Source organism: Thalassophryne amazonica, chromosome 10, assembly GCF_902500255.1.
Source record: "Thalassophryne amazonica chromosome 10, fThaAma1.1, whole genome shotgun sequence".
In the NCBI taxonomy this organism is placed as follows: Eukaryota; Metazoa; Chordata; class Actinopteri; order Batrachoidiformes; family Batrachoididae; genus Thalassophryne; species Thalassophryne amazonica.
Window position 1 is genome coordinate 58,925,875 of NC_047112.1, and position 26,113 is coordinate 58,951,987.

General features: G+C 45.2%; 1 protein-coding gene across 1 annotated transcript in view; it reads right to left on the reverse strand.

Annotated features, from left to right (window-relative positions):
- comp (cartilage oligomeric matrix protein) overlaps positions 1–26,113 on the reverse strand; it is a 77,959-nt gene that overhangs the window by 29,311 nt on the left and 22,535 nt on the right. The window contains exons 5-7 of the mRNA XM_034180056.1: positions 3,284–3,421; positions 468–545; positions 109–261 (exon numbers count right to left, since the gene is read on the reverse strand). Of these exons, the coding sequence (XP_034035947.1) occupies positions 109–261; positions 468–545; positions 3,284–3,421 (369 nt within the window). The remainder of the gene's footprint in view (positions 1–108; positions 262–467; positions 546–3,283; positions 3,422–26,113) is intronic.

The window sequence follows — 26,113 nt, forward strand, 5'->3', positions numbered from 1 at the left end:
CTTAAAATGACCTGCCACTATTCAGGCTGTATTCTCTTTTGGGACGGGTGGAACAACTTGAAAAACGACTCCTTTACTGGGAATGCTAAGTACCAAAATTTTCTTTACCTGACACTCGATAGGTCCCTCTCGATGGTTAATGCAGTCAGCACTAGCATGGCAGGGATTTGGAACACCATTTCCACAGGCTCTCTCAGGCTTGCAGCCTTGTCGTTGATCCCCAAAGTAGCCCATCTTACAAGGGCCACACCTGAAGGATCCCTGATAACACACAAAGGCATTAGATCCACTCTGACTGTGCTATGCTTACAGCCACAGTATAGACTGCTTTGTTACTACTGTACAATTTTTGCTAGTATGGATAGCAGAATCCAGTGCTGCTAACCAAGGGAGGTATATGCACCATTGTGAAGGTTTGATGATATTGTATTTAACTTTAATTCCTTGCATGAAGTGTTTCTACTTACAGGAGTGTTCATGCAGTCTGAGTTCTCCACACATCCTCCATTGTTGGGACTTTGACACTCATTGATGTCCTTGCATGCCTGAATAAAACAAATGATGTTTTTCAACAGGATGATAAGATATTCACATTAACAGACAAACATCAAAAGGAAATAATTGCTATAGTGAGAAGTCTGTCCCAGTTAGGAATTAAGGCACTGTTGAAACACTTCAGTGCTCTCTGGCTGGAAGTAGTAAATCCTATATAAAAGCACTGGTGCCACACTTACCTCCAGATTCTGTAGTATTAAGCAAATGAGAATCAAGCAGCTCTATCTGGATGGGACACCAGTACAAAACAGATTACTTCCACAGCCAAGGCAGTTACACTTTTACAGCTTGGTGGACTAGAACAAAACAGAGTGTTTTGTCCGAGGACACATAGTGTGAGCGAAAATTGAATAAACGTCTACATATTGATAGCGCAACTTTTTATCCCAATAACCAGCCTGTTCTGTTGACTGGAACCACAGGAAAAAAATGTGTAGAAGATGGAATTGATCACATTAAAAGGGCCACATTTTAAGGTGTACGCTAGTTGGAAACTACTCCCACAAAAGACTAACATTGGTCCGCTAGCACTTCTGCTAATCAGAACACCTGGGAGCCCCATAGACCCTGGTTGTATATTTTATATAGTTTTAGTGCTATTTACGTACATTGCATCCAGAATATATTCTCTGTGCTTCAATTTTCCACATTTTATGTTACAGCCTTATTCCAAAACGGAGTAACTTCATTATTTCCCTCAAAATTCTGCTCACAGCACCCCATAATGACAACATAAAAAGTGTGTTTTTATGTTGCAAATTTATTAAAAATAAAAAAAAATAAGAAATTACATGCCCGTAAGTATTCACACCCTTTGCTCAATACTTTGTTGATGCACCTTGACAGCAATTACAGCCTTGAGTCTTCTTGAATATGATCCAACAAGCTTGGTGCACCTATCTTTGGGCAGTTTTGCCCATTCCTCTTTGCAGCACCTCTCAAGCTCCATCAGGTTGGATAGGGAGTGTTGCTGCACAGCCATTTTCAGATCTCTCCAGAGATGTTCAATCAGATTCAGGTCTGGGCTCTGGCTGAGCCACTCAAGGACATTCACAGAGTTGTCCTGAAGCTACTCCTTTAATGTCATGGCTGTGTGCTTAGAGTCATTTTCCTGATGAAAGATGAACTGTCGCCCCAGTTTGAGGTCAAGAGTGCTCTGGAGCAGGTTTTCATTCAGGATGTCTCTGTACATTGCTGCATTCATCTTTCCCTCAATCCTGACTCATCTCCCAGTTCCTGCTGCTGAAAAGCATCCCGACAGCATGATGCTGCCACCACCATGCTTCATTGTAGGGAAGGTGCCTGGTTTCCTCCAAACATGATGTCTGGCATCACGCCAAAGAGTTCAATATTTGTCTCCTCAGACCAGACAGTTTTGTTTCTCATGATCTGAGAGTCCTTCAGGTGCCTTTTGACAACTCCAGGTGGACTGCCATGTGGCTTTTACTCAGGAGTGGCATCCATCTGGTTTCTCTACCATACAGGCCTGAATGGTAGATTTCTGCAGAGATAGCTATCCTTCTGGAAGGTTCTCCTTTCTTCTTCTTGGACACCTCCCTGACTAAGCCCCTTCTCCCCCGATTGCTCAGTTTAAATGGGCGGCCAGCTCTTGGAAGAGTCCTGGTGAATCCAACATCTTCCATTTATGGATGATGGAGGCAGCTGTGCTCATTGGGACCTTCAAAGCAGCAGAAATGTTTCTGGACCCTTCCCATGTTTATGCCTCAAGACAGTCCTGTCTTGGAGGTCTACAGATGATTCCTTTGCCTTCGTGCTTGGTTTGTGCTCTGGCATGCACTGTCAACTCTGGGATCTTATATGTAGAGGTGTGTGTCTTTCCAAATCATGCCCAGTCAACTGAATTTACACCAGGTGGACTTCAGTTAACTTGTAAAAAGATCTCAAGGAAGATCAGTGGAAACAGGATGCACCTGAGCTCGATTTTGAGCTTCATGGCAAATGCTGTGAATGTATGATGTAAATATGAAAACTCATGTATAGATGAGATTTCATATTGATTTCATATCATGTACACATGATTTCTTAGTATATATATATATATATATATATATATATATATATATATATACCCAAAAAATTGCGTTGTTATTAGGAAATGAATTATAGCCATTTTGGAATAAGGCTGTAACATAAATTGTGGAAAAAGTGCAGCACTGTGAATACTTTCTGAATGCCCTGTAGACAATTGCTACCTCCATCAAAAAGATCATCTGGACCAAAATTTGTGAAACAACTATGGTAGTTGCATGAAAAATATTGAGGTTGAGATCCACGTGGACCCCAGATGTATGTTTTTGTTGTAAAATAAATCGTCATGGGTGCATACATTCTTATATCTGCTTTGGTGGTCACCATCAAAGAAATCTACTGGACCAAAGATACACTTTGATATAACAATGGCAGCTGTATTACAAACTTCTGGTTGGAATCCATTTGGATGCTGCAAGATGTGGCCAAAACTACTTTTAAAATAATTATAAATTGAATGCAGGGGCACATTTTTTGAGCATATTTATTTTAAGTTTCTCAACAAATCGCATTTGTTATGCCAGTCTTTGCTTCTTTTTTTTTTTTTTTTTTTTTTTTTTTTTTTGTTACAATTTACAAATATTGTAACAACAGCTGTGAAGGTTGGCATCCAGAAACATGTGGAACTTTAATCGTCTACTGCTGTCTGCTCATCCCATTCATCTTCATCAACACTGACCTGTTTATTGGTAGTAGCATAGGCGAGACCGACCCCTTGGACATGAGGGCCGGTGTATCCAGCAGGGCAGGAACCACAGCGGAAACCCGGAGAAGTGTTTATGCAGCGCACACCCATGTGACAGGGCTTCACAATACACTGTCAGCAGCGGATACACAGACACACACATCAGGTGCTGCAAATATCTAAAATGCATGACCATGTTTCAAAATTCATATTACTGATGAAAAGGGCTTCATTTTTTTGTGTGCATCACTTCATAAGTAAGTTAGACTCCTGGACAAAGGCAGATTAAGTTGTGAGCTTGTGCCTTATTATTGTGGTGGTGATATTTTTATTTTTTCTGCATAAAAGCAGCTTTTAAAGGAAAAACTGGGAAAGAGAGAGTTCACTAGATAAATTAACAGCTTCTTGTGTGTTAACACACATCTCAGAAACATTTTTTATATATCATTTATTCCAATGCTTTAATACAGTGTTGTATTTTTGCCAAAGTTAGGTTTGCCAGTAACGGTATTCACACTGCTCTTATCGTCTTCTGACTACCAGTAAGTCTCCGCTGGGTCACTGCGCTCTCACTTAGGTCTCTCATCTGCTCAAAAGGCACATCTTGTAACTGCCAGCATCTTCACTTCTCTTGGTATCATGTGAAGGCATAACAAGATTCTGGCGTGGTGACTCACCAGATTGAGTCATCAACCAAAGGTCGTGTTTTTGTGTGTTCCAGTTTGAACTAGCTACATGGCCTGACATAACGGCAGTACTTTTTTGAGTATGCACTGAGCACGTGATATGGGAGAACCGTCCCTCTGTCGCTGTGTACCCAATAGCAACCGGTTGTGTTAACAGGTCTACAAGGAGGAGACTCCCACTCTCTATAATACATCACCGTACCTGTGTTCGGGGTTCATTTCTGAAGCACTTCCTGTGTGAGCTACGTTCATTAAGAACCAAGATCTGTCTGACTTCACATGACACTTCAATAAATTTAGTCCAGTAAATATATTGAAAAATGGGGGTCAACCTACCACTAACTACAATACTTTTCCCGGCTGTTGCATCTTGCTCAAAATATCAAGCACTATGACATATCAAAAGTATAGAAAAATCTATGGGAACATTTCTTAAAATTGTCTCAGACACCCACTCTCAACCCTTTTAAATTTCATTTTATTGTATCAAATTAACCATATAGTGATGATTTAAAACAGAAAATACTTTTATTAAAAGAAAATATGTATCTTTCAATATCAGCTATCTTTTTGTATAAACTGTTTATTTATTTGTCTGACTGTTAGCAGAATTACGTCAAAACTACTGCATGGATTTTGATGAAATTTTCACCATAGATAGATATTAGGCCATGGAAGACTCCATTAAAGTGTTTCACATCTGCTTTCCCATCTGCTCAAAGTGCTTTACAAATAATGCCTCACATTCACCCCGATGTGAGGTTGCTGCCATACAAAGTACTCACTACACATTGGGAGCAACTACGGGATTAAGGACCTTGCCCAAGGGCCCTTAGTGATTTTCCAGTCAGGCAGGGATTTGAACCAAGGATCCTCTGGTCTCAAGCCCAATGCTTTAACCACTAGACCATCACCTCCCACAAATTAAATTTGGGGGGCGATCCAGATCTGGATTCTGGATCAAGATTTCACTTTATTAAGGGTTTTAAGGATTACGTCAAAACTACTTCACGGATTCTCACCAAATTTGCACCACAGATAGGCATTAGGGCATGGGAGACTCCACTGAATGGAGATGATTCAGATACAGATTGGTGGACGTCAAAAATCTTGCTCTTGTTTTCATATATTTTGCATTTTTATGTATAATTATTTATGTATTTGTTATTATATATTATACATAATTATGTGAAACTCTTGAACATGTCATCACTATTGAAGTAAAGTTAAACAGTGATACAAAGTTATAGGCATTGGGTATATAATTTTTAAGGCATACAAAATGAATACAAAATGGTGTTCACATAAATTTGTTTTCTCTTTCAAAGCTGAAAGTATGCATTACATGAATATATCAATTCTTCTCGAGCTGCACTTAATCTCTCTGGATGCCATCGCGGCTTCATTGTGTTAATTTCACTGTCTTTTCATTATCAAGTAGAGGTTTTACACAGAGCACACAGCTGTTCATTTGGACTGGATACGTTTTTGACTACCATCAAAACTCTTTTTAGAATATACAGTGGTCCCTCATTTATCACGGGAGTTACGTTCTGAAAATAACCCAAGATAAGCGAAATCCGCAAAGTAGTCAGCACTAATTTTTTCCAATTATTATAGATGTTTTAAGGCTGTAAAACCCCTCACTACACACTTTATACACTTTTCTCAAACAGGCATTAACATTTTCTCACTTTTCTCTCCTGTGTAAACACTCTCTTTTTTCTTCTGGGCGAGAAGATTATAAACAGACACGCAGAACTCTCCCTTCGCTCACTGCCTCTGGAGGTACGGATGCGGGACCTGCAAAGAATCCAAGTCTCTCCACAGCTCTGCAGTACTCTAGTGCTGCGTCCTCTGTCTACGTCTGTCCTACTTTCTCTGATCTCTTTTGGCCCATTCTTTGATCATCTGTTTGTGTTACTTTAATCTCTGGTTTTGTTTTCTGTTTATCAGTTAGTTGCTGTTAATCATACTTTAGTCATGTCTCTAGTTCCACTCTAGTTTCTGCCCAGCCCTTGTATTTTCCTTTGTGTAATCATTAGTTGAATCACCTGTTTGTTTTACTGGTGTCATAGGTTGAATTATCTGTTTATTTTGCTTTTGCCACTTGTAAGGTCCATTGTAGTTTAGTCTTAGCCTTTATTTATGTTGTTGATCTCTTTTCAGTTCTTACACTTGTTTTCTGGTTAAGTCTTTGTTCTTTCATATTGGGTCTTCTTTATTTTACGAGGGCTGTCAATAAAGTATAGGTCCTTTTTATTTTTTTCAAAAACTATATGGATTTCATTCATAAGTTTTTACGTCAGACATGCTTGAACCCTCGTGTGCATACGTGAGTTTTTCCACGCCTGTCGGTGATGTCATTCGCCTGTGAGCACTCCTTGTGGGAGGAGTCGCCCAGCCCCTCGTCGGAATTCCTTTGTCTGAGAGGAGGGTCTTAGCTTTCTAAAGACATCACATCAATTATCATTGTAAACCAGATATTAAAGACGAGTCACAATATCGTCACTGAACTGTGCATAAAAAAAGTGAAAAGTGACACAGTACACTAGTTCTTATCATGTCTTTGCATGATTATATTTGTATTTTCCACCACTTTCCATATTATAGTGTTTTTCTGTTCTTTTTTCTTATTCAGTGAGAGAACTCCAGTCTCTGTTCATCTTTAACAAGTGTATCAAAGTCAGGCTGAATGTCTGAGGTGGAGATGTGAAGCACAAAGGACAGATGATCATCATGGAGAGAGTGTTGTGTGGGCCGCTGAAGAGGAGGTACTGCTGGCCCACCACCACCAGAGGGCGCCCTGCCTGGAGTGCGGGCTCCAGGCACCAGAGGGCGCTGCCGCCGACGAGGGCTGCCAGGGTGACAGCTGTCACCCATTACTGGACACAGCTGACTGCACTCAGGACGGAGGTATATCAGCAGGACAGCGTCTCCACCTCAGTGCCGAGATATCGCCTTGAGATTAAGGTAACCTTCTCTGCAAGCTCATATTGAAGACTCTGATAAACCTTGGTAAACCTTTTCAGGACAGCTGACTACAGAAAGCTACTTGCTTGGATAAGTACTCACCTTTCCTGCTTCATTGTAACAAGAGGTGGAGGCGGCTTCTCCCCTCTCCGTCTACTGGGTGCTGTCGCATCCATACCTGTGTGTTTGTGCTCTTTCCCGCCAGCAGTACCGGATCCGACGAGCGGAGGCAGTGGCCACCTGGGAATTCGGGACTTGGCGGTTCCAGTACTTCTGGGGTTCGGTGGCAGAGGAAATCTGGGTGGTTCCGGTTCGACTAGGACGGACGCCTCCTACCTTCGAGCCTGCCCACACGACACCAGCAGATTTCGGCTTCAAACTCCAAATTATTAATTGTTGTATTGGTTGTGCTCTTTTCACAACAGTAAAACTTGTTATTCACCTTTCTCCATTGTCCGTTCATTGCGCCCCCTGTTGTGGGTCCGTGTACCTACACTTTCACAACAGGATATCTCGGCCAGCGTCATGGATCCCGAGGGGCGTCAACCGGCTGTTGAACGGCCAATGGAAGAACAGGGCGCAGCGGCGGCTTCGGGAGGGGTAGTCGGTGAGTTGCAGCGGATCCTCACCGCTTTCACCACTCGGATCGATTTCATGACCGAGCAGCACGTTCTCCTAAACCGCAGGGTGGAGGCTCTCGCCGCACAAGTGGAAGCGCGCCCTCCGGGCGCCGCTGCGGCTCTCCCTCCCGAGGACCCTGCGTGTGAGAGTGACGTTCCACTGGTCGTTCAACGGTCCCTTCCTCCGTCCCCAGAAGCTTACATAAGCCCTCCAGAACCGTACGGAGGCTGTGTGGAGACGTGCGCGGATTTTTTGATGCAATGTTCGCTCGTCTTCGCACAGCGTCCCGTGATGTACGCGACTGACGCTAGCAAAGTAGCTTATGTCATAAACCTGCTTCGCGGGGAGGCACGCGCGTGGGCTACAGCGCTCTGGGAGCAGAACTCACGGCTCCTTCATTCATACGATGGGTTTGTACGGGAGCTCAGAACGGTGTTCGATCATCCCAACAGAGGCGAGTCCGCTTCAACCGCACTACTGTCCATACGACAGGGGCGTCGGAGCGCAGCTGCCTATGCAGTCGCCTTCCGCATCGCGGCGGCGAGATCCGGCTGGAATAGCACTGCCCTCCGCGCTGCCTTTGTAAACGGACTGTCTCTGGTCCTGAAAGAGCACCTGGTGGCTAAGGACGAACCGCGGGATTTAGATGGGCTCATCGATCTAGTTATACGACTCGACAACCGGTTAGAAGAACGCCGTCGGGAACGAGGCGAAGGGCGTGGCCAGGCACGCGTCGTCCCTCTCCCTTCCGGGTCCGATCGAGCTCCGCCCTCCCCACGCTCCTCTGTTCCTGCGCTCCGTGGGGTCACAGCTCCCCCTACTGACGAAGCTAGGGACACGAGTAGGGCAACATTTAGGGCACCAGATGCACAAAGGAGATGGACCCACGGAGCGTGTCTTGTTTGTGGTTCAATAGAGCACCATGTGAGAGACTGCCCCGAGCGGTCAAACGCCAAACGCCCGCCCTTAGAGACTGGGCCAGGGGTGGGCCAAAACATTCACGTGGGACATACCCACATTGCTACACGACTCCCAGTCACGATCCTGTTTGAGGATTCAACCCTGAAGGCCCCAGCACTGGTGGACACGGGCTCTGAGGGGAATCTGCTAGACAGTAGATGGGCCAGGGAGATAGGGCTCCCTCTGGTGGCTCTTACCTCGCCTGTGCAGGTTCGAGCACTAGATGGCTCCCTACTCCCACCAATCACACACAAGACACCTCCAGTAACTCTGGTGGTGTCAGGCAACCACCGGGAGGTGATCGAGTTCTTCGTGACTCAGGCCACCTCCCGTGTGGTTTTAGGATTTCCATGGATGCTTAAGCACAATCCCCGGATTGATTGGCCGTCCGGGGTGGTGGTTCAGTGGAGCGAAACCTGCCATCGGGAGTGTCTCGGTTCCTCGGTTCCGCCCGGCTCCCAAGCTAAGGAGGAGGTCCGAGTCCCGCCCAATCTGAAGGCGGTGCCAGCGGAGTACCATGACCTTGCGGACGTGTTCAGCAAGGATCTGGCTCTCACGCTTCCTCCCCACCGCCCGTACGATTGTGCCATTGATTTGGTTCCAGGCAGTGAGTTCCCGTCCAGTAGGCTGTACAACCTCTCACGGCCGGAACGCGAATCAATGGAGACCTACATCCGGGACTCATTAGCCGCCGGGTTGATCCGGAATTCCACCTCACCGATGGGCGCTGGTTTCTTTTTTGTGGGTAAAAAAGATGGCGGACTTCGTCCATGCATTGATTACAGGGGGTTGAATGAGATCACGGTTCGCAACCGATACCCGTTGCCCTTGTTGGATTCAGTGTTCACCCCCTTGCATGGAGCCAGAATCTTCACCAAGCTGGATCTTAGGAACGCGTACCATTTGGTTCGGATTCGGAAGGGAGACGAATGGAAGACGGCATTTAACACCCCCTTAGGTCATTTGAGTACCTGGTCATGCCGTTCGGTCTCACTAATGCTCCCGCGACCTTCCAAGCGTTGGTAAACGATGTCTTGCGGGACTTCCTGCACCGGTTCGTCTTCGTATATCTAGACGATATACTCATCTTTTCTCCGGATCCTGAGACCCATGTCAAGCATGTACGTCAGGTCCTACAGCGGTTGTTGGAGAACCGTCTGTTTGTGAAGGGCGAGAAGTGTGAGTTCCACCGCACTTCTTTGTCCTTCCTGGGGTTTATCATCTCCTCTAACTCCGTCGCCCCGGACCCGGCCAAGGTTGCGGCGGTGAGAGACTGGCCCCAACCCACAAGCCGTAGGAAGCTGCAACAGTTCCTCGGCTTTGCTAATTTCTACAGGAGGTTCATCAAGGGCTACAGTCAGGTAGTTAGCCCCCTGACAGCCCTGACCTCTCCAAAAGTTCCCTTCACCTGGTCGGACCGGTGCGAGGCCGCGTTCAAGGAGTTGAAACGGCGCTTCTCGTCTGCACCAGTTCTGGTGCAGCCCGATCCTAGCCGCCAGTTAGTGGTTGAAGTGGATGCCTCGGACTCAGGGATAGGAGCGGTGCTCTCCCAGAGCGGGAAGACCGATAAGGTCCTTCACCCGTGTGCCTATTTTTCCCGCAGGTTGACCCCCGCTGAACGGAACTATGACGTCGGCAATCGGGAACTCCTTGCTGTGAAAGAGGCCCTCGAAGAGTGGAGACATCTGTTGGAGGGAACAGCCGTGCCATTCACGGTTTTCACTGACCATCGGAACCTGGAGTACATCAGGACCGCTAAGCGTCTGAACCCCAGGCAAGCCCGCTGGTCACTGTTCTTTGGCCGTTTTGACTTCCGGATTACCTACCGCCCCGGGACCAAGAACCAGAGATCGGATGCATTGTCCCGGGTGCACGAAGATGAGGTCAAAACGGAACCGTCGGATCCCCCGGATCCCATCATCCCGGAGTCCGCTATCGTGGCCGCCCTCACCTGGGACGTGGAGAAGACCGTCCGGGAGGCCCTGACCCGTGTCCCGGACCCCGGAAACGGACCAAAGAACAAACTATACGTCCCACCAGAGGCCAGGGCCGCAGTCCTAGACTTCTGTCACGGTTCTAAGCTCTCCTGTCACCCGGGGTGCGAAGGACCGTGACAGTCGTCCGGCAACGCTTCTGGTGGGCATCCCTGGAGGCCGATGTCCGGGATTACGTCCAGGCCTGTACCACCTGCGCCAGGGGCAAGGCCAACCACCAGAAGACCTCAGGGCAGCTACAGCCACTGCCCGTGCCTCATCGCCCCTGGTCCCACATCGGCCTGGACTTCGTCACGGGTCTCCCGCCGTCCCAGGGAAACACCGTCGTCTTCACGATAGTGGACCGTTTCTCCAAGGCGGCCCACTTCGTGGCCCTCCCGAAGCTTCCAACGGCCCAGGAGACAGCGACCTCCTGGTCCACCACGTCGTCCGTCTGCATGGTATACCATCAGACATCGTCTCCGATCGCGGTCCCCAGTTCACCTCACACGTCTGGAGGAGCTTCTGCCGGAAACTGGGGGCCACGGTCAGCCTCTCGTCTGGGTATCATCCCCAGACCAACGGGCAAGCAGAGCGGGCGAACCAGGACTTGGAGCAGACACTACGCTGTGTGACAGCCGCGCACCCGACGGCCTGGAGTACCCACCTGGCCTGGATCGAGTACGCTCACAACAGCCAAGTGTCATCAGCCACCGGCCTCTCCCCGTTTGAGGTGTGCTTGGGGTATCAGCCCCCCTTGTTTCCGGTGGTCGAGGGAGAGGTCGGTGTGCCCTCGGTCCAGGCCCACCTACGGAGGTGCCGTCGGGTGTGGCGTGCCGCCCGCTCTGCCTTGTTGAAGGCCCGGACGAGAGCGAAGACACATGCAGACCGGCGGCGGGCCCCGGCTCCCACGTATCGTCCTGGGCAGGAGGTATGGTTGTCCACCAAGGACATTCCCCTTCAAGTGGACTCCCCCAAGCTCCAAGACCGATACATCGGCCCCTTCAAGGTCCTCAAAATCATCAATCCCGCCGCAGTGAGGCTTCAGTTGCCGGCCTCGCTGCGGATTCACCCGGTATTCCACGTCTCCCGGATAAAGCCCCATCACACCTCACCCCTCTGCACCCCGGGTCCGGCACCACCTCCTGCCCGGATCATCGACGGGGAACCGGCTTGGACCGTGCGTCGGCTCCTCGATGTCCGTCGAATGGGTCGGGGTCTTCAGTACCTGGTGGACTGGGAGGGGTACGGCCCCGAAGAACGCTCCTGGGTGAAGAGGAGCTTCATCCTGGACCCGGCCCTCCTGGCCGACTTCTACCGTCGCCATCCGGACAAGCCCGGTCGTGCGCCAGGAGGCGCCCGTTGAGGGGGGGGTCCTGTTGTGTGGGCCGCTGAAGAGGAGGTACTGCTGGCCCACCACCACCAGAGGGCGCCCTGCCTGGAGTGCGGGCTCCAGGCACCAGAGGGCGCTGCCGCCGACGAGGGCTGCCAGGGTGACAGCTGTCACCCATTACTGGACACAGCTGACTGCACTCAGGACGGAGGTATATCAGCAGGACAGCGTCTCCACCTCAGTGCCGAGATATCGCCTTGAGATTAAGGTAACCTTCTCTGCAAGCTCATATTGAAGACTCTGATAAACCTTGGTAAACCTTTTCAGGACAGCTGACTACAGAAAGCTACTTGCTTGGATAAGTACTCACCTTTCCTGCTTCATTGTAACAAGAGGTGGAGGCGGCTTCTCCCCTCTCCGTCTACTGGGTGCTGTCGCATCCATACCTGTGTGTTTGTGCTCTTTCCCGCCAGCAGTACCGGATCCGACGAGCGGAGGCAGTGGCCACCTGGGAATTCGGGACTTGGCGGTTCCAGTACTTCTGGGGTTCGGTGGCAGAGGAAATCTGGGTGGTTCCGGTTCGACTAGGACGGACGCCTCCTACCTTCGAGCCTGCCCACACGACACCAGCAGATTTCGGCTTCAAACTCCAAATTATTAATTGTTGTATTGGTTGTGCTCTTTTCACAACAGTAAAACTTGTTATTCACCTTTCTCCATTGTCCGTTCATTGCGCCCCCTGTTGTGGGTCCGTGTACCTACACTTTCACAACAGAGAGAAGACCTGGACCTGGATTTATTAAACTGCATCAAAATTCGGCATTCAGCATCCACCTCTCTTTTTGATATGAGCGGACATTTTTGAGGAGTGATGCATATTGATTGGATTAATCAGTTCTGATGAAAATAAAAAAAAAAAACAAATTAACAAACAGGCTTCAAAAGCAATGCGGTTTTAGTTCAGTCATAAAGGCTTGGTCATACGGCACACAATGACAGCTGAATGAAGGAGAAAAAGTAAAAAACTCACAAATCATTGGGAAAAGGTGGATGAATGATCCTGCACCTTTCCCATCACCAAAAAGCCTGTGCACCAAGAGTGCATGAGTGTGATAACGAAACCTTCATGATCACGGGACCAAAGGCAGGTATATAAAACCAAACTGTCTCCAGCGCAGGATCCATAGCCCAATACACTCGCTGTCCCCACGGATAGTTCCCCATGAATCGCGAATGTACCGTGCCACGCTGTGTGGCATACATTATGCAATGGCTCTGTGCCAGGCTCTGCTATACTCTGGAGGACACGCACATGTAGCCACAAACAGCTTGGGAGGTGGACGAAGGTCACCCGCACTACTAACTTGATAGAATAGTAAATGTTTTACTCTTTAATTTCCAGGTAGTTGCGGGCTGGTCCGAGTCAGCCAAAGGGCCAGATACGGCTCAAATCAAATCAAATCAATTTTATTTATATAGTACCAAATCACAACAAACAGTTGCCCCAAGGTGCTTTATATTGTAAGGCAAAAGCCATACAATAATTACAGAAAAACCCCAACGGTCAAAACGACCCCCTGTGAGCAAGCACTTGGCGACAGTGGGAAGGAAAAACTCCCTTTTAACAGGAAGAAACCTCCAGCAGAACCAGGCTCAGGGAAGGGCAGTCTTCTGCTGGGACTGGTTGGGGCTGAAGGGAGAGAATCAGGAAAAAGACATGCTGTGGAAGAGAGCAGAGATCAATCACTAATGATTAAATGCAGAGTGGTGCGAACAGAGCAAAAAGAGAAAGAAACACTCAGTGCATCATGGGAACCCCCCAGCAGTCTAAGTCTATAGCAGCATAACTAAGGGATGGTTCAGGGTCACCTGATCCAGCCCTAACTATAAGCTTTAGCAAAAAGGAAAAAGGATTTACTCAGTTACCTGGGCAGTTTACAGCTCACAGGCTGTAAACTGCCCAGGTGTGGCCTAAGCAGTGGGTCAGCCCTCTCAGTCTAGTCTTCTTGAGGTTTCTTCTTCCGTATCATCAGAGGGAGTTTTTCCTTACCACTGTAGCCTGTGTGCTTGCCCTAGGGGTTGGTAAGGTTAGCTCTTACTTGTGTGAAGCACCTTGAGGCAACTTTGTTGTGATTTGGCACTGTATAAATGAAATAAATTTAAACTGAAGATAAGCAATAATAATAATACTTGTAACAGTATAAGACATAAGAAATGAGGTAGAAAAGGAATATATATATATATATATATATATATATATATATATACATATATATATATATATAATATACACGAGGTCTGTCCAAAAAGTAACGGACCTTTTTATTTTTTTCAAAAACTATATGGATTTGAATCACGTGTGATTGCATCACCCAAGCTTGAACCTTCGTGCGCATGCGTGAGTTTTTTCACGCCTGTCGGTTGCGTCATTCACCTGTGGGCAGGCTTTGAGTGAGCACTGGTCCACCCCCCTCGTCGGGTTTTCATTGTCAGGGAAATATCTGAATAATTTGGAGCTTTGCTGCATTAAATTTTTCCAGAAACTGTGAGAGACAGCCAGGTGGACACCATTCGCTAAATTCAGATGGCTTTCAGGGACGATTTTATGGGGATCACACAGATTGAGGAGTGTTACAGCCGGTTTACAGACCGCCCACAGTGGCTGAGGGCGCGCCGCGTTCCGAGCGGCGATCGACAGGCTCAAACGACCAGATAATTTCCAAACTGAACGCTGTGTTGATCCGGGCCGTCGTCTGACAAAAAAAAAATGGCAGAAGACATGGACATCAAGACTTTTTTGGCACATTCCACTAATACAGGAGTTTTTGTCATGGAAAGAGTAGTGGGAGGAATGCGCCACCGTGCCGCGAATGGTGCGGGACAAAACCACAGGAATTCCCGCCTTCAGTCCGATCCGCATTGAAATTGATTTTATCTGTTAGTAATGTTACTGTTATACACATCCTGGTTTCAGTATCCAAAAGTAAGCTGCAATGAATGTGAGATACAGCTCTGCATGCTCAGCTCAGCGGCGATATCGACAGCGGGCGACGTTCTTCCCCGACGCCTCTCTCTCTGCCTAAGCTGCGCTTACTGAGTCTGCGTGCTCGGTAAATGCCGAAGCGGGCCGCTCACATCACCCCCGTGTCTGCTGTGCAGCCGGCACCACGTCCCTATCTACTGAATGGAGGTGCAGCCAACTTGGCACAAGTCCAGAGAATACTCTCGCTGTTTTGATGCGGAGCGGCCAGTGACACCTGTAGCTGCAAGGACAGACTTTCCGCAGTGCCGCACATCTCGGTAATCGGAGCCGCAGAGCTCTGTGGCCGCTGAGAGAGATTTATATCTTTTTAATGACTTGAATTCTTTGCGGGTCCCGCCTCCGTACCCCGCAACAGTAACACCGGAGGCAAAGACAGTAGATTTTCAATGTGACACCACTCAGTCAAACGGGCGTATGAAAAAGTCCCCCAAAATAATTTTCAAGCACAAATAAAAGAAATGTGTACTCAAGACAATATGAAGTTTTAAAAAAGTAGATCCTTCCGTATAAGACAAGAAAAAGGTGCAGATGCAAACTGACGTAAATCCACAAATTACAGTTGGCGCGCGCAATGCATGCTGGGATAGGGTCTTTTCCCTGACGTCTCTGCAGTGTCCCGGATGTGATAACAGTTTTGCAGAGGGCTAAATTTTAGCTGTAAATTTGTCATTTTTAAATGAAGATTTCTCCGTTGAATGACAGATCTGGGCTTGCAGATTTACTTTACTACATTCAGAAGGATCTTATGTGTAAATATGTCATTTTTTGGTCCAAAGATCTGACTGCATTTATTTCAATGCAGGTCTACTTTAATTATTTTTGGGTCAACAAGGCCCCATGCTAAGCTAACCTAGCTGAAGCTACCACGTGGCATTCATTCTTTGTTTTATTTGTTTTATTCTTTTAAGTCTTTTGAAGTTTTAATAGAACGTCCAAGCTGAACTTTTCAAAATAATAGCAAATTTACAGAAAGCGACTTTTCCTTTTTTTTGTAATTTTCTGATGCTCATAAACTTTTGCTTTTTTCTAAATTTACGAAGACTTTTAATCTGGCTCCAACAAACTTTTTAAAAGCTATCAGAAACCATTTTCAACAAATGCCTTCCACCTCTGGGGTCCAGCAGCTGACAATGGAGCTGATTTCAGCTGTCGGTAAAGCCAGCTGACACAAGCCTTTGGGATAACCTGGGGAGACCACTGAGTTAACCCCTGACCCAAGTGAGCACGATGCAGAACCTACCTCAACGACGGACGGGCCGTCTGAACCATCTCCTTGACAGACCAGCTAAGTGACCCAGTTAAAGATTCCAGAAAAAGGGTTTGGCTGTCAATGGATATAAGGTGGCTTCTTTTTAAAAAATATTCATATGTTTGTTTAATAATTTTCTTAAAATTAATTGGTTTCCAATTTCATCACTTAAATTCTAATCAGATTTATTCACTTAAAGTATTTAAGCTTCATCTCTTTCTTTCATGTTTCATGAGTTAGTAAGAATTGTGTCCATAAATGAACTTAATCACTGTCCACAAGTACCTATGCTTCAAACAGGTTGTGCCCTGAGTAAATTAAATAATAATTATTAAACCCTAAAATTGTTCATTATTATTATTATTGTTATTATTATTCTGGTGCTCCGGTGTGAGCCGATCTAGAATTGACTAAATTCATTACAGCTTTATGGTCCCCGTTGTGAGGCAATGTAATATTTGCTACAAAAGCATTCTCTGACTGTGTATTCAAGTATTCGCAGATGAATATTTTCAGTGCTTAAGTGTATGCTGGTATATTGTGTTTGATAATTTGTCTAAAAAAGAAAAAAACAAAGCAGTGGAAACAGTGAGGGTAGCTCCAAACTTTTACCCCACCACTCCACTGCCACCGCTCTCTCGCGTACTGCTTGACCAAAACTCATTTGTCGCAGGATGCTGCAGCTCTTGACATATCTGGTTGTTTAGCTACGTGCTACAGCTACTTGGCTGGCGTGTTACCACTCCCTGTATCACTCCCTGTTCCGGAGCACAGCGGTGTTTTGCTGTATCGGTTAGCTGTTAATCTGCGTATTTAGATTGATCTAGATAACTAGATAACGATTTATTTCACAGTGTAATCTTCACGTGCCTTAACTAAAGCACCCTCTCTGCTGAATCACATTCTTCACTTTGTGTGTTTTTAGGAATTCGCTAGCTTAGCGCAGCTATTAGCTCTTAGCTGGTTTAGCATGGTGGCTTCTCCTGTCTCTCCCGCACTTTTCTGCGCTGGGTGTGAAGTGTTTAGTTATTCCTCGGCCTCCTTTAGCAGTAACGGTACTTGTAATAAGTGTAGCTTGTTCGTAGCTCTGGAGGCCAGGCTGGGCGAATTGGAGACTCGGCTCCGCACCTTGGAAAATCCTACAGCTAGCCAGGCCCCTGTAGTTGGTGCGGACCAAGGTAGCTTAGCCGCCGTTAGCTGTCTCCCAGCAGATCCCCAACAGCCGGGAAAGCAGGCCGGCTAGGTGACTGTGAGGAAGAAGCATAGTTCTAAACAGAAGCCCTCTGTACACCACCAACCTGTTCACATCTCTAACCATTTTTCCCCACTCGGCGACACACCCGCCGAGGATCAAACTCTGGTTATTGGGGACTCTGTTTTGAGAAATGTGAAGTTAGTGACACCAGCAACCATAATCAAATGTCTTCCTGGGGCCAGAGCGGGCGACATTGAAGGAAATTTGAAACTGCTGGCTAAGACTAAGCGTAAATTTGGTAAGATTGTAATTCACGTCGGCAGTAATGACACCCGGTTACGCCAATCGAAGGTCACTAAAATTAATATTGAATGGGTGTGTAACTTTGCAAAAACAATGTTGGACTCTGTAGTTTTCTCTGGGCCCCTCCCCAATCGGACCGGGAGTGACATGTTAAGCTGCATGTTCTCCTTGAATTGCTGGCTGTCTGAGTGGTGTCCAAAAAATGAGGTGTGCTTCATAGATAACTGGCAAAGCTTCTGGGGAAAACCTGGTCTTGTTAGGAGACCCAGACAGAGCTTTAATTCATTTGAAAGCTTGACTCTTAGTCTTGTCCATTCAAATTGGAATTCTCAAAAAACAATTTTATTTGTTGTTATCTATCGTCCACCTGGTCGGTACTGTGAGTTTCTTTGGGATTTTTCTGACCTTTTGTCTGACTTAGTGCTTAGCTCAGATAAGATAATTATAGTGGGTGATTTTAACATCCACATAGATGCTGAGAATGACAGCCTCAACACGGCATTTAATCAGTTATTAAACTCAGTTGGCTTCGCTCAAAATGTAAATGAGCCCACCCACCACCTTAGCCACACTTTAGATCTTGTTCTGACATATGGCATAGAAATTGAAGACTTAACAGTATTCCCTGAAAACCCCTTTTTGTCTGATCATTTCTTAATAACATTTACATTTACTTTAATGGACTACGCAGCAGTGGGGAATAAGTTTCATTACAGTAGAAGTCTTTCAGAAAGCGCTGTAACTAGGTTTAAGGATATGATTCCTTCTTTGTTATGTTCTCCAATGCCATATACCAACACAGTGCAGAGTAGCTACCTAAACTCTGTGAGTGAGATAGATTATCTCGTGAATAGTTTTATATCCTCTTTGAGGACAACTTTGGATGCTGTAGCTCCTCTGAAAAAGAGAGCCTTAAATCAGAAGTGCCTGACTCCGTGGTATAACTCACAAACTCGCAGCTTAATGCAGATAACCCGTAAGTTGGAGAGAAAATGGCGTCTCACTAATTTAGATGATCTTCACTTAGCCTGGAAAAAGAGACTGTTGCGCTATAAAAAAAAGCCCTCCGTAAAGCTAGGACATCTTACTACTCATCACTAATTGAAGAAAATAAGAACAACCCCAGGTTTCTTTTCAGCACTGTAGCCAGGCTGACAAAGAGTCAGAGCTCTACTGAGCCGAGTATTCCTTTAACTTTAACTAGTAATGACTTCATGACTTTCTTTGCTAATAAAATTTTAACTATTAGAGAAAAAATTACTCATAACCATCCCAAAGACATATCGTTATCTTTGGCTGCTTTCAGTGATGCTGGTATTTGGTTAGACTCTTTCTCTCCGATTGTTCTGTCTGAGTTATTTTCATTAGTTACTTCCTCAAAACCATCAACATGTCTATTAGATCCCATCCCTACCAGGCTGCTCAAGGAAGCCCTACCATTAATTAATGCTTCGATCTTAAATATGATCAATCTATCTTTATTAGTTGGCTATGTACCACAGGCTTTTAAGGTGGCAGTAATTAAACCATTACTTAAAAAGCCATCACTTGACCCAGCTATCTTAGCTAATTATAGGCCAATCTCCAACCTTCCTTTTCTCTCAAAAATTCTTGAAAGGGTAGTTGTAAAACAGCTAACTGATCATCTGCAGAGGAATGGTCTATTTGAAGAGTTTCAGTCAGGTTTTCGAATTGATCATAGTACAGAAACAGCATTAGTGAAGGTTACAAATGATCTTCTTATGGCCTCAGACAGTGGACTCATCTCTGTACTTGTCCTGTTAGACCTCAGTGCTGCTTTTGATACTGCTGACCATAAAATTTTATTACAGATATTAGAGCATGCCATAGGTATTAAAGGGACTGTGCTGCGGTCGTTTGAATCATATTTATCTAATAGATTACACTTTGTTCATGTAAATGGGGAGTCTTCTTCACAGACTAAGGTTAATTATGGAGTTCCACAAGGTTCTGTGCTAGGACCAATTTTATTCACTTTATACATGCTTCCCTTAGGCAGTACTATTAGAAAGCATTGCTTAAATTTTCATTGTTACGCAGATGATACCCAGCTTTATCTATCCATGAAGCCAGAGGACACACACCAATTAGCTAAACTGCAGGATTGTCTTAGAGATAAAGACATGGATGACCTCTAATTTCCTGCTTTTAAACTCAGATAAAACTGAAGTTATTGTACTTGGCCCCACAAATCTTAGAAATATGGTGTCTAACCAGATCCTTACTCTGGATGGCATTACCTTGACCTCTAGTAATACTGTGAGAAATCTTGGAGTCATTTTTGATCAGGATATGTCATTCAATGCACATATTAAACAAATATGTAGGACTGCTTTTTTGCATTTGCGCAATATCTCTAAAATTAGAAAGGTCTTGTCTCAGAGTGATGCTGAAAAACTAATTCATGCATTTATTTCCTCTAGGCTGGACTATTGTAATTCATTATTATCAGGTTGTCCTAAAAGTTCCCTGAAAAGCCTTCAGTTAATTCAAAATGCTGCAGCAAGAGTACTGACGGGGACTAGAAGGAGAGAGCATATTTCACCCATATTGGCCTCTCTTCATTGGCTTCCTGTTAATTCTAGAATAGAATTTAAAATTCTTCTTCTTACTTATAAGGTTTTGAATAATCAGGTCCCATCTTATCTTAGGGACCTCTTAGTACCATATCACCCCAATAGAGCGCTTCGCTCTCAGACTGCAGGCTTACTTGTAGTTCCTAGGGTTTTTAAGAGTAGAATGGGAGGCAGAGCCTTCAGCTTTCAGGCTCCTCTCCTGTGGAACCAGCTCCCAATTCGGATCAGGGAGACAGACACCCTCTCTACTTTTAAGATTAGGCTTAAAACTTTCATTTTTGCTACAGCTTATAGTTAGGGCTGGATCAGGTGACCCTGAACCATCCCTTAGTTATGCTGCTATAGACTTAGACTGCTGGGGGGTTCCCATGAAGCATTGAATGTTTCTTTCTCTTTTTGCTTTGTATGCACCACTCTGCATTTAATCATTAGTGATTGATCTCTGCTCCCTACCACAGCATGTCTTTTTCCTGATTCTCTCCCTCAGCCCCAACCAGTCCCAGCAGAAGACTGCCCCTCCCTGAGCCTGGTTCTGCTGGAGGTTTCTTCCTGTTAAAAGGGAGTTTTTCCTTCCCACTGTCGCCAAGTGCTTGCTCACAGGGGGTCGTTTTGACCGTTGGGGTTTTTCCGTAATTATTGTATGGCTTTGCCTTACAATATAAAGCACCTTGGGGCAACTGCTTGTTGTGATTTGGTGCTATATAAATAAAATTAATTTAATTTGATTTGATGTTCTTGGTTCCTATGAGTCCGGAACCAACCCCCTAGTTCAATTTGAAATATCGATAAGTGAAGATTATCATGGCAAAAGACCCTAAGGGCCCCGTCACACTAGAGGAGGAATCTCGTATGAATCACACGAACTGGTAAAGCAAACAGATTTTGAGCTGCATTCGTATGAGACAGAAATTCATACAGCTGTGTATGAATACCAAAAATGTGGCACGAAGCCGTCTTGAATGATTCGCGCAATTTAGGTGACTACCCAGACTGCAGGTAGAATGTGAACATATACCTTACCCCCAGGACATAGGGCCACTCACATGGAAATACCCTTTGGCAAAGAGACATTCCACGTCGTTTCACGCATCTACTGTCATGTTTCAGATTCAGTGATTAAACCCTTAGATCTTCAGCAAATGTATTTATAAAGAGAAACTGCATGAACTACACAACTACACAAGATTTTTTTTATTTTGTAATAAGTTTATTCAATAAGGAGAAACAAATGCTAAATTATTGTTGTGTTGTCACTTAATTTTTGTTCAGCCTTTGTGACCCATCTTCATGACGTTAGATGCAAAAATGTTGAAATTGGCCTTATCCTGCAACAATAAAGAATCCTTAAAAAAAATTACTGGATCCGGATCGTGTTCTGGATCATTACCAAAATTTAATGAATTAAGTTAGGCCAAGATACACCCATGGTTTCATTGAAATCCATTGAGAATTTTTTGTGTGATCCTAATAACAAACCAACCAACAAACAAACAAACGGACACAGCCGAAAACATAACCTCCTTGGCAGAGGTAATACAAAAGACAACAAATAAAACAACATAGCACAAAACCCCACAATGCCAACACCCATGGTCAGGGTGGAAAGCAGGCGGGGAGCGTGGTAGGGCCAGCACTGTGGTCCGCTCCTTTGAAAGCCTGCTGTGTCACACTGCTGGGTGTCGTGCTCGCCTCATATTAAAGATATTAAAGACTGCTCTTAACCCACCTGTGGCATTGAGCAGAGACAGTCGACAGGGGAAGATGATTATTATCAATTTTAAGGCACTGGCAGGATCATTTTGTCCAACACCTTCCAGCTGAGCTGCAATCATGAGCCAGGCGGATGTGTCGACATGTTGCGTGCCGCAGAGGGTTTTCCAAGAAGTAGTGAAGAAAGGCAACACCAAGGAGCTGCACTTGTTGCTGCAGAATATGACAACATTAACTCGTTTGGCACAGAAGGACAGATAGCGCTCCACCAGTCAGTCATTGACCGGATCCTGGAGCTGGTAAAACTGCTGGTGACATTTGGCGCAGATATCTGACTGATCAACAGAGAACGGTGTAGAACATTCATCTATAGTTACACAGTTGTGCCAGATTTAAGGAAAATAAAGAAATAAACAACTTTTTAAGTATCACCACCATCAACCTGTGCTCTCGAATCCAGAAGGTAGTGCTACATTTACGCAGCGCTTCCCTGTAAAAATTTCAAATAAAATAAATAAAACAGCCACGCCAACCAGTTTTCTCTGTACTGAAGTTTTCCCCTTAAGCATGTGTTAACACCGATTGTGCGCTCCTCGACAGTGGGAGGCGATCCGTGCCTATGTGTGTGTGTCAGCGTGTGTGTATTTGGAGTCCAGAGTGCAGATGGCACCCTTTTTTATCCACCATAGTCTCCTCTTCCTCAGCAGGGGCTCAGATTCTATCTGTCATCTTTTATTTTATTATCTTTTAAACTTGTTTGATGTCACAGTCAAACATGGCATGTGATGCTCAGCATCACGGTGACAGCCCAGTCAGCCGGCTTTGAGATGCATTGACTCACTGCGCAGCTCAACTGACTGGACTGATGTGCAGTGCCTGTGATCATGGTATAACATCCGGAATGAACCTGATATTACAGATCCACTGTCAGTCCACCTCATGTATCAGAGGATGTACCTGTATTATCATGTTATCATGTTTGTTAGACCCGTCCAGAGGGCCACAATGCACATCATCAGAGACATGCTGATGCAGTGCCTGTGATCGCGGTATAACGTCCAGAGTGAACAGGTAATCACACATCCATTGTCAGTCCACTTCATGTGTCAGAGGATGTACCTGTATTATCATGTTGTCGTTGCCGTTCGTATATTTTCCAGCACGAGCAACACACAAATGTGCTAGGCATGTGAATCTTATCACTGACAACGATTTGATACGCACTACTAGTGATGCTATACATGATGATACGGTGCAATACAGTTCACCTCTGTTCCCGATTTGATATGTATTTGATGGAGATTCAGTTCCTCACAATGCGATACGATGTGATTTGTTGCGATATGATGTGATTCAACATGATGCAAAGAAATTAGACCAAAAATTTAAATAGAAAATAAGAAGCTGAAATTCAGTATGGTACTATGGTATACTTCTTCTTCTTCTGATTCTACTGGAGGCAGAGGGTTTGTTTTACTCCTTGTAAGCAGCAAATTTATCAGATTCAACATTCAGGAACAGGAATCAGCTCCCTCATATGTGGAACCTGTTTCATCACACTGTCAGACCTTAAACAGTACAGTCAACAATAAGACAACATCACTCTTAATGAGTGACGTAAAGTGAGTCACTCATTGACAAAGTACCGGCCTTAGCAAAAGTAATTTGAAATACTTTCTCACCAGTTTTACTGGAGCTCGGTTTACAGTCTGTCTTAGTTAGGGGGAGGAGTTGCGGTCATGGCAATCTGTACAAACGACCTGCATCTTGTCAAGTTTCCAATCTTTTTTTTTAAATAAAAGCCAAAGTATCTCCAAACGGCTGATTTAAATGTTTTAGGTGCGTCAAAAACGTCGTCCAACCACTTGCTATGGTTCTCACGGACCTGCATGTTTGTTGCGGTAGAAATGTGCTTTCTGGGTTCCATCCTTGGTGCATTCAGTGTGCCTCTGAAAAAAAATCGATGCAAGCAGGCAGCGAGCGATGCATCACGATTTCACCCAATTCAGTCGTTGCACACTGAATGAATTGATGCACTCGCATTGCATATTTGTATCTAGATACCGATTCATTTCGATTAATCTCCACATTCCTAGAATGTGCTGACTGCTGTAGGAATGCTGTACGAGGTGTTGGAGTACAGTTTGAATGCAGCATGATTTGCACGAATGTCATTTGAATATTAATTCATATGGCATTCATGCAGTTCGTGGTCTAATGAGATGGGGGTATAAAAGATTGACTTCTGATCAAGCAATACAGTTAGAGACTGGATTCTCCCAGTCTGAGAAAATGTCCAGAAAAGATACCACAGTCGAGACTGCAACAGCTAGCTGCCTCTGCGAGGGGACTGTTAGACCTGCCCCAGTAACTGTCATTGAAAGTGACCACACTCCTGATATTCATAACTTTATGACTTAAACTAATGAGTGATATAAAAATCTACCCTATCTATTTTTGGTACAGGGTTATAAAAATGTTGACTGGAACTGGACACTGTTTTTCTGAAAAAAAAAAAAAACATTTGGATGAACTGGGTAGAGAATAAGGCCACAAAAGTGACCAAAGAAAATTGTGTGGTTTGTTCACCACCCAGACCCGTCCTCATGACGATTCCTTCTGTATTCTCAGAGAATGATGCTACACCTCCACATGGCGAAAACCCAGAACTGTCACAATGTGAGTTTTATTTTATTTTACTCTTTGGTTTGCTTTATTTTTTTCTCTGTTCAGTTGAGTTACTTTCTTGCATGTTTATTCTCTTGCTGTGTTTTTTCCTGCTTGGGCCTGTCTGTCCCTTTCTCTCTTGTCTGTCTCTTGGTTCTTGGTGGTAGGCGTTTCTTTCTCTTTGGCCACACCCTTGTTCTGGTGCTTTCTGTGCACACCTGTTCCCAGTTTGCAGCTCATCACCTGGGTGTATTTAAGGTTCACTGTTCGCTCTGCGCCCTTGCCAGATTCATGCGCCTTGTGCCTTCTCTCCAGCACTGTTTTGTGTATTTCCTCGACCTGCTTGCCTCTCGTGTTTTGATCACCTGCTTGTGTACCCAACCACACCTAAGCCTGATGTTTTTTGTACTTCTGCTCTTGTTGGACTGCTTTTTGTGTATCGGACTCCATTTGCTGTTTCAATAAACTATTTTTATACACAGAGCTACTGTTCGAGTCCTGCATTTGTGTCCAGCCATCTCTGACCACCAAGCCCAGAGGTCTCAAACCAGTTGCAGAAAGGGCCAAGAGGGTGCAGGCTTTCTGTGCAACCACCCACTCCAGCAGGTGATTTCACTGATTAACTGATTTCACCTGCTCAAAGTGATATTAATCAGTGAAATCACCTGCTGGAGTGGGTGGTTGCACAGAAAGCCTGCACCCTCTTGGCCCTTTCTGGAACCAGTTCGAGACCTCTGACCAAGCCTGATAAGAACCTGAATGCCAGTATTTAGAGCCCTTTTTTCCTCATTGGCCCCTAGAAATTCACTCCAGTAAAAAGCAGTCATAATTGTTTATCCCATATAAATGATATGTGTATAGGTGGAGGAGAATTGGACAATCCTGTTGCACCCCCATCATAAATGGAACCACTTGGAAGAATGTCGCTCATTCAGATGTGTATTGGTATTGTGGTCTTCTAATGGAACACTTTCACCAGAGGAAGGATAGGACTATAGGCGTGTTGCCTATATCCAGCCATGCACATAACTGGTACTCATGGTGCTTGTGCGTGCTAAAAATAAATGATGCACAGCAGAAAACACAAGGGAAGTACTTCATAAGAGGAAAGAATGACTGATTGTAGGAAAAATGTTTCCCTCTGCTGTGCATCAGTGATGTTTCGCACACACAAGCACCATGAGTACCATTTATGTGCACCCCTGCCTTTGTCTAAACGAGCAGTATTTTATGTGTATGTGGGCTCATTTACCTACATTGATGCTATAGGAGTTCCTGAGTGGTGGGGGGGCTGATGAATATAAATTGGTGGATCAAATTGCAGCAGGATTTGAGTCAGCAATCTGGTGGTGGTGCACGATAAACAAAAATAAGAATAATTTACCATTTCAAGTTGCAAAGACTAAATAATCTGACAAGGGATGTGGTGAATGCCTTTAGATTGGCTTTAGATATGATCCTAGCAGAATAAGGAGGTGTATGCCACATGTTTGGCCAAGAGTCAATTTAACATT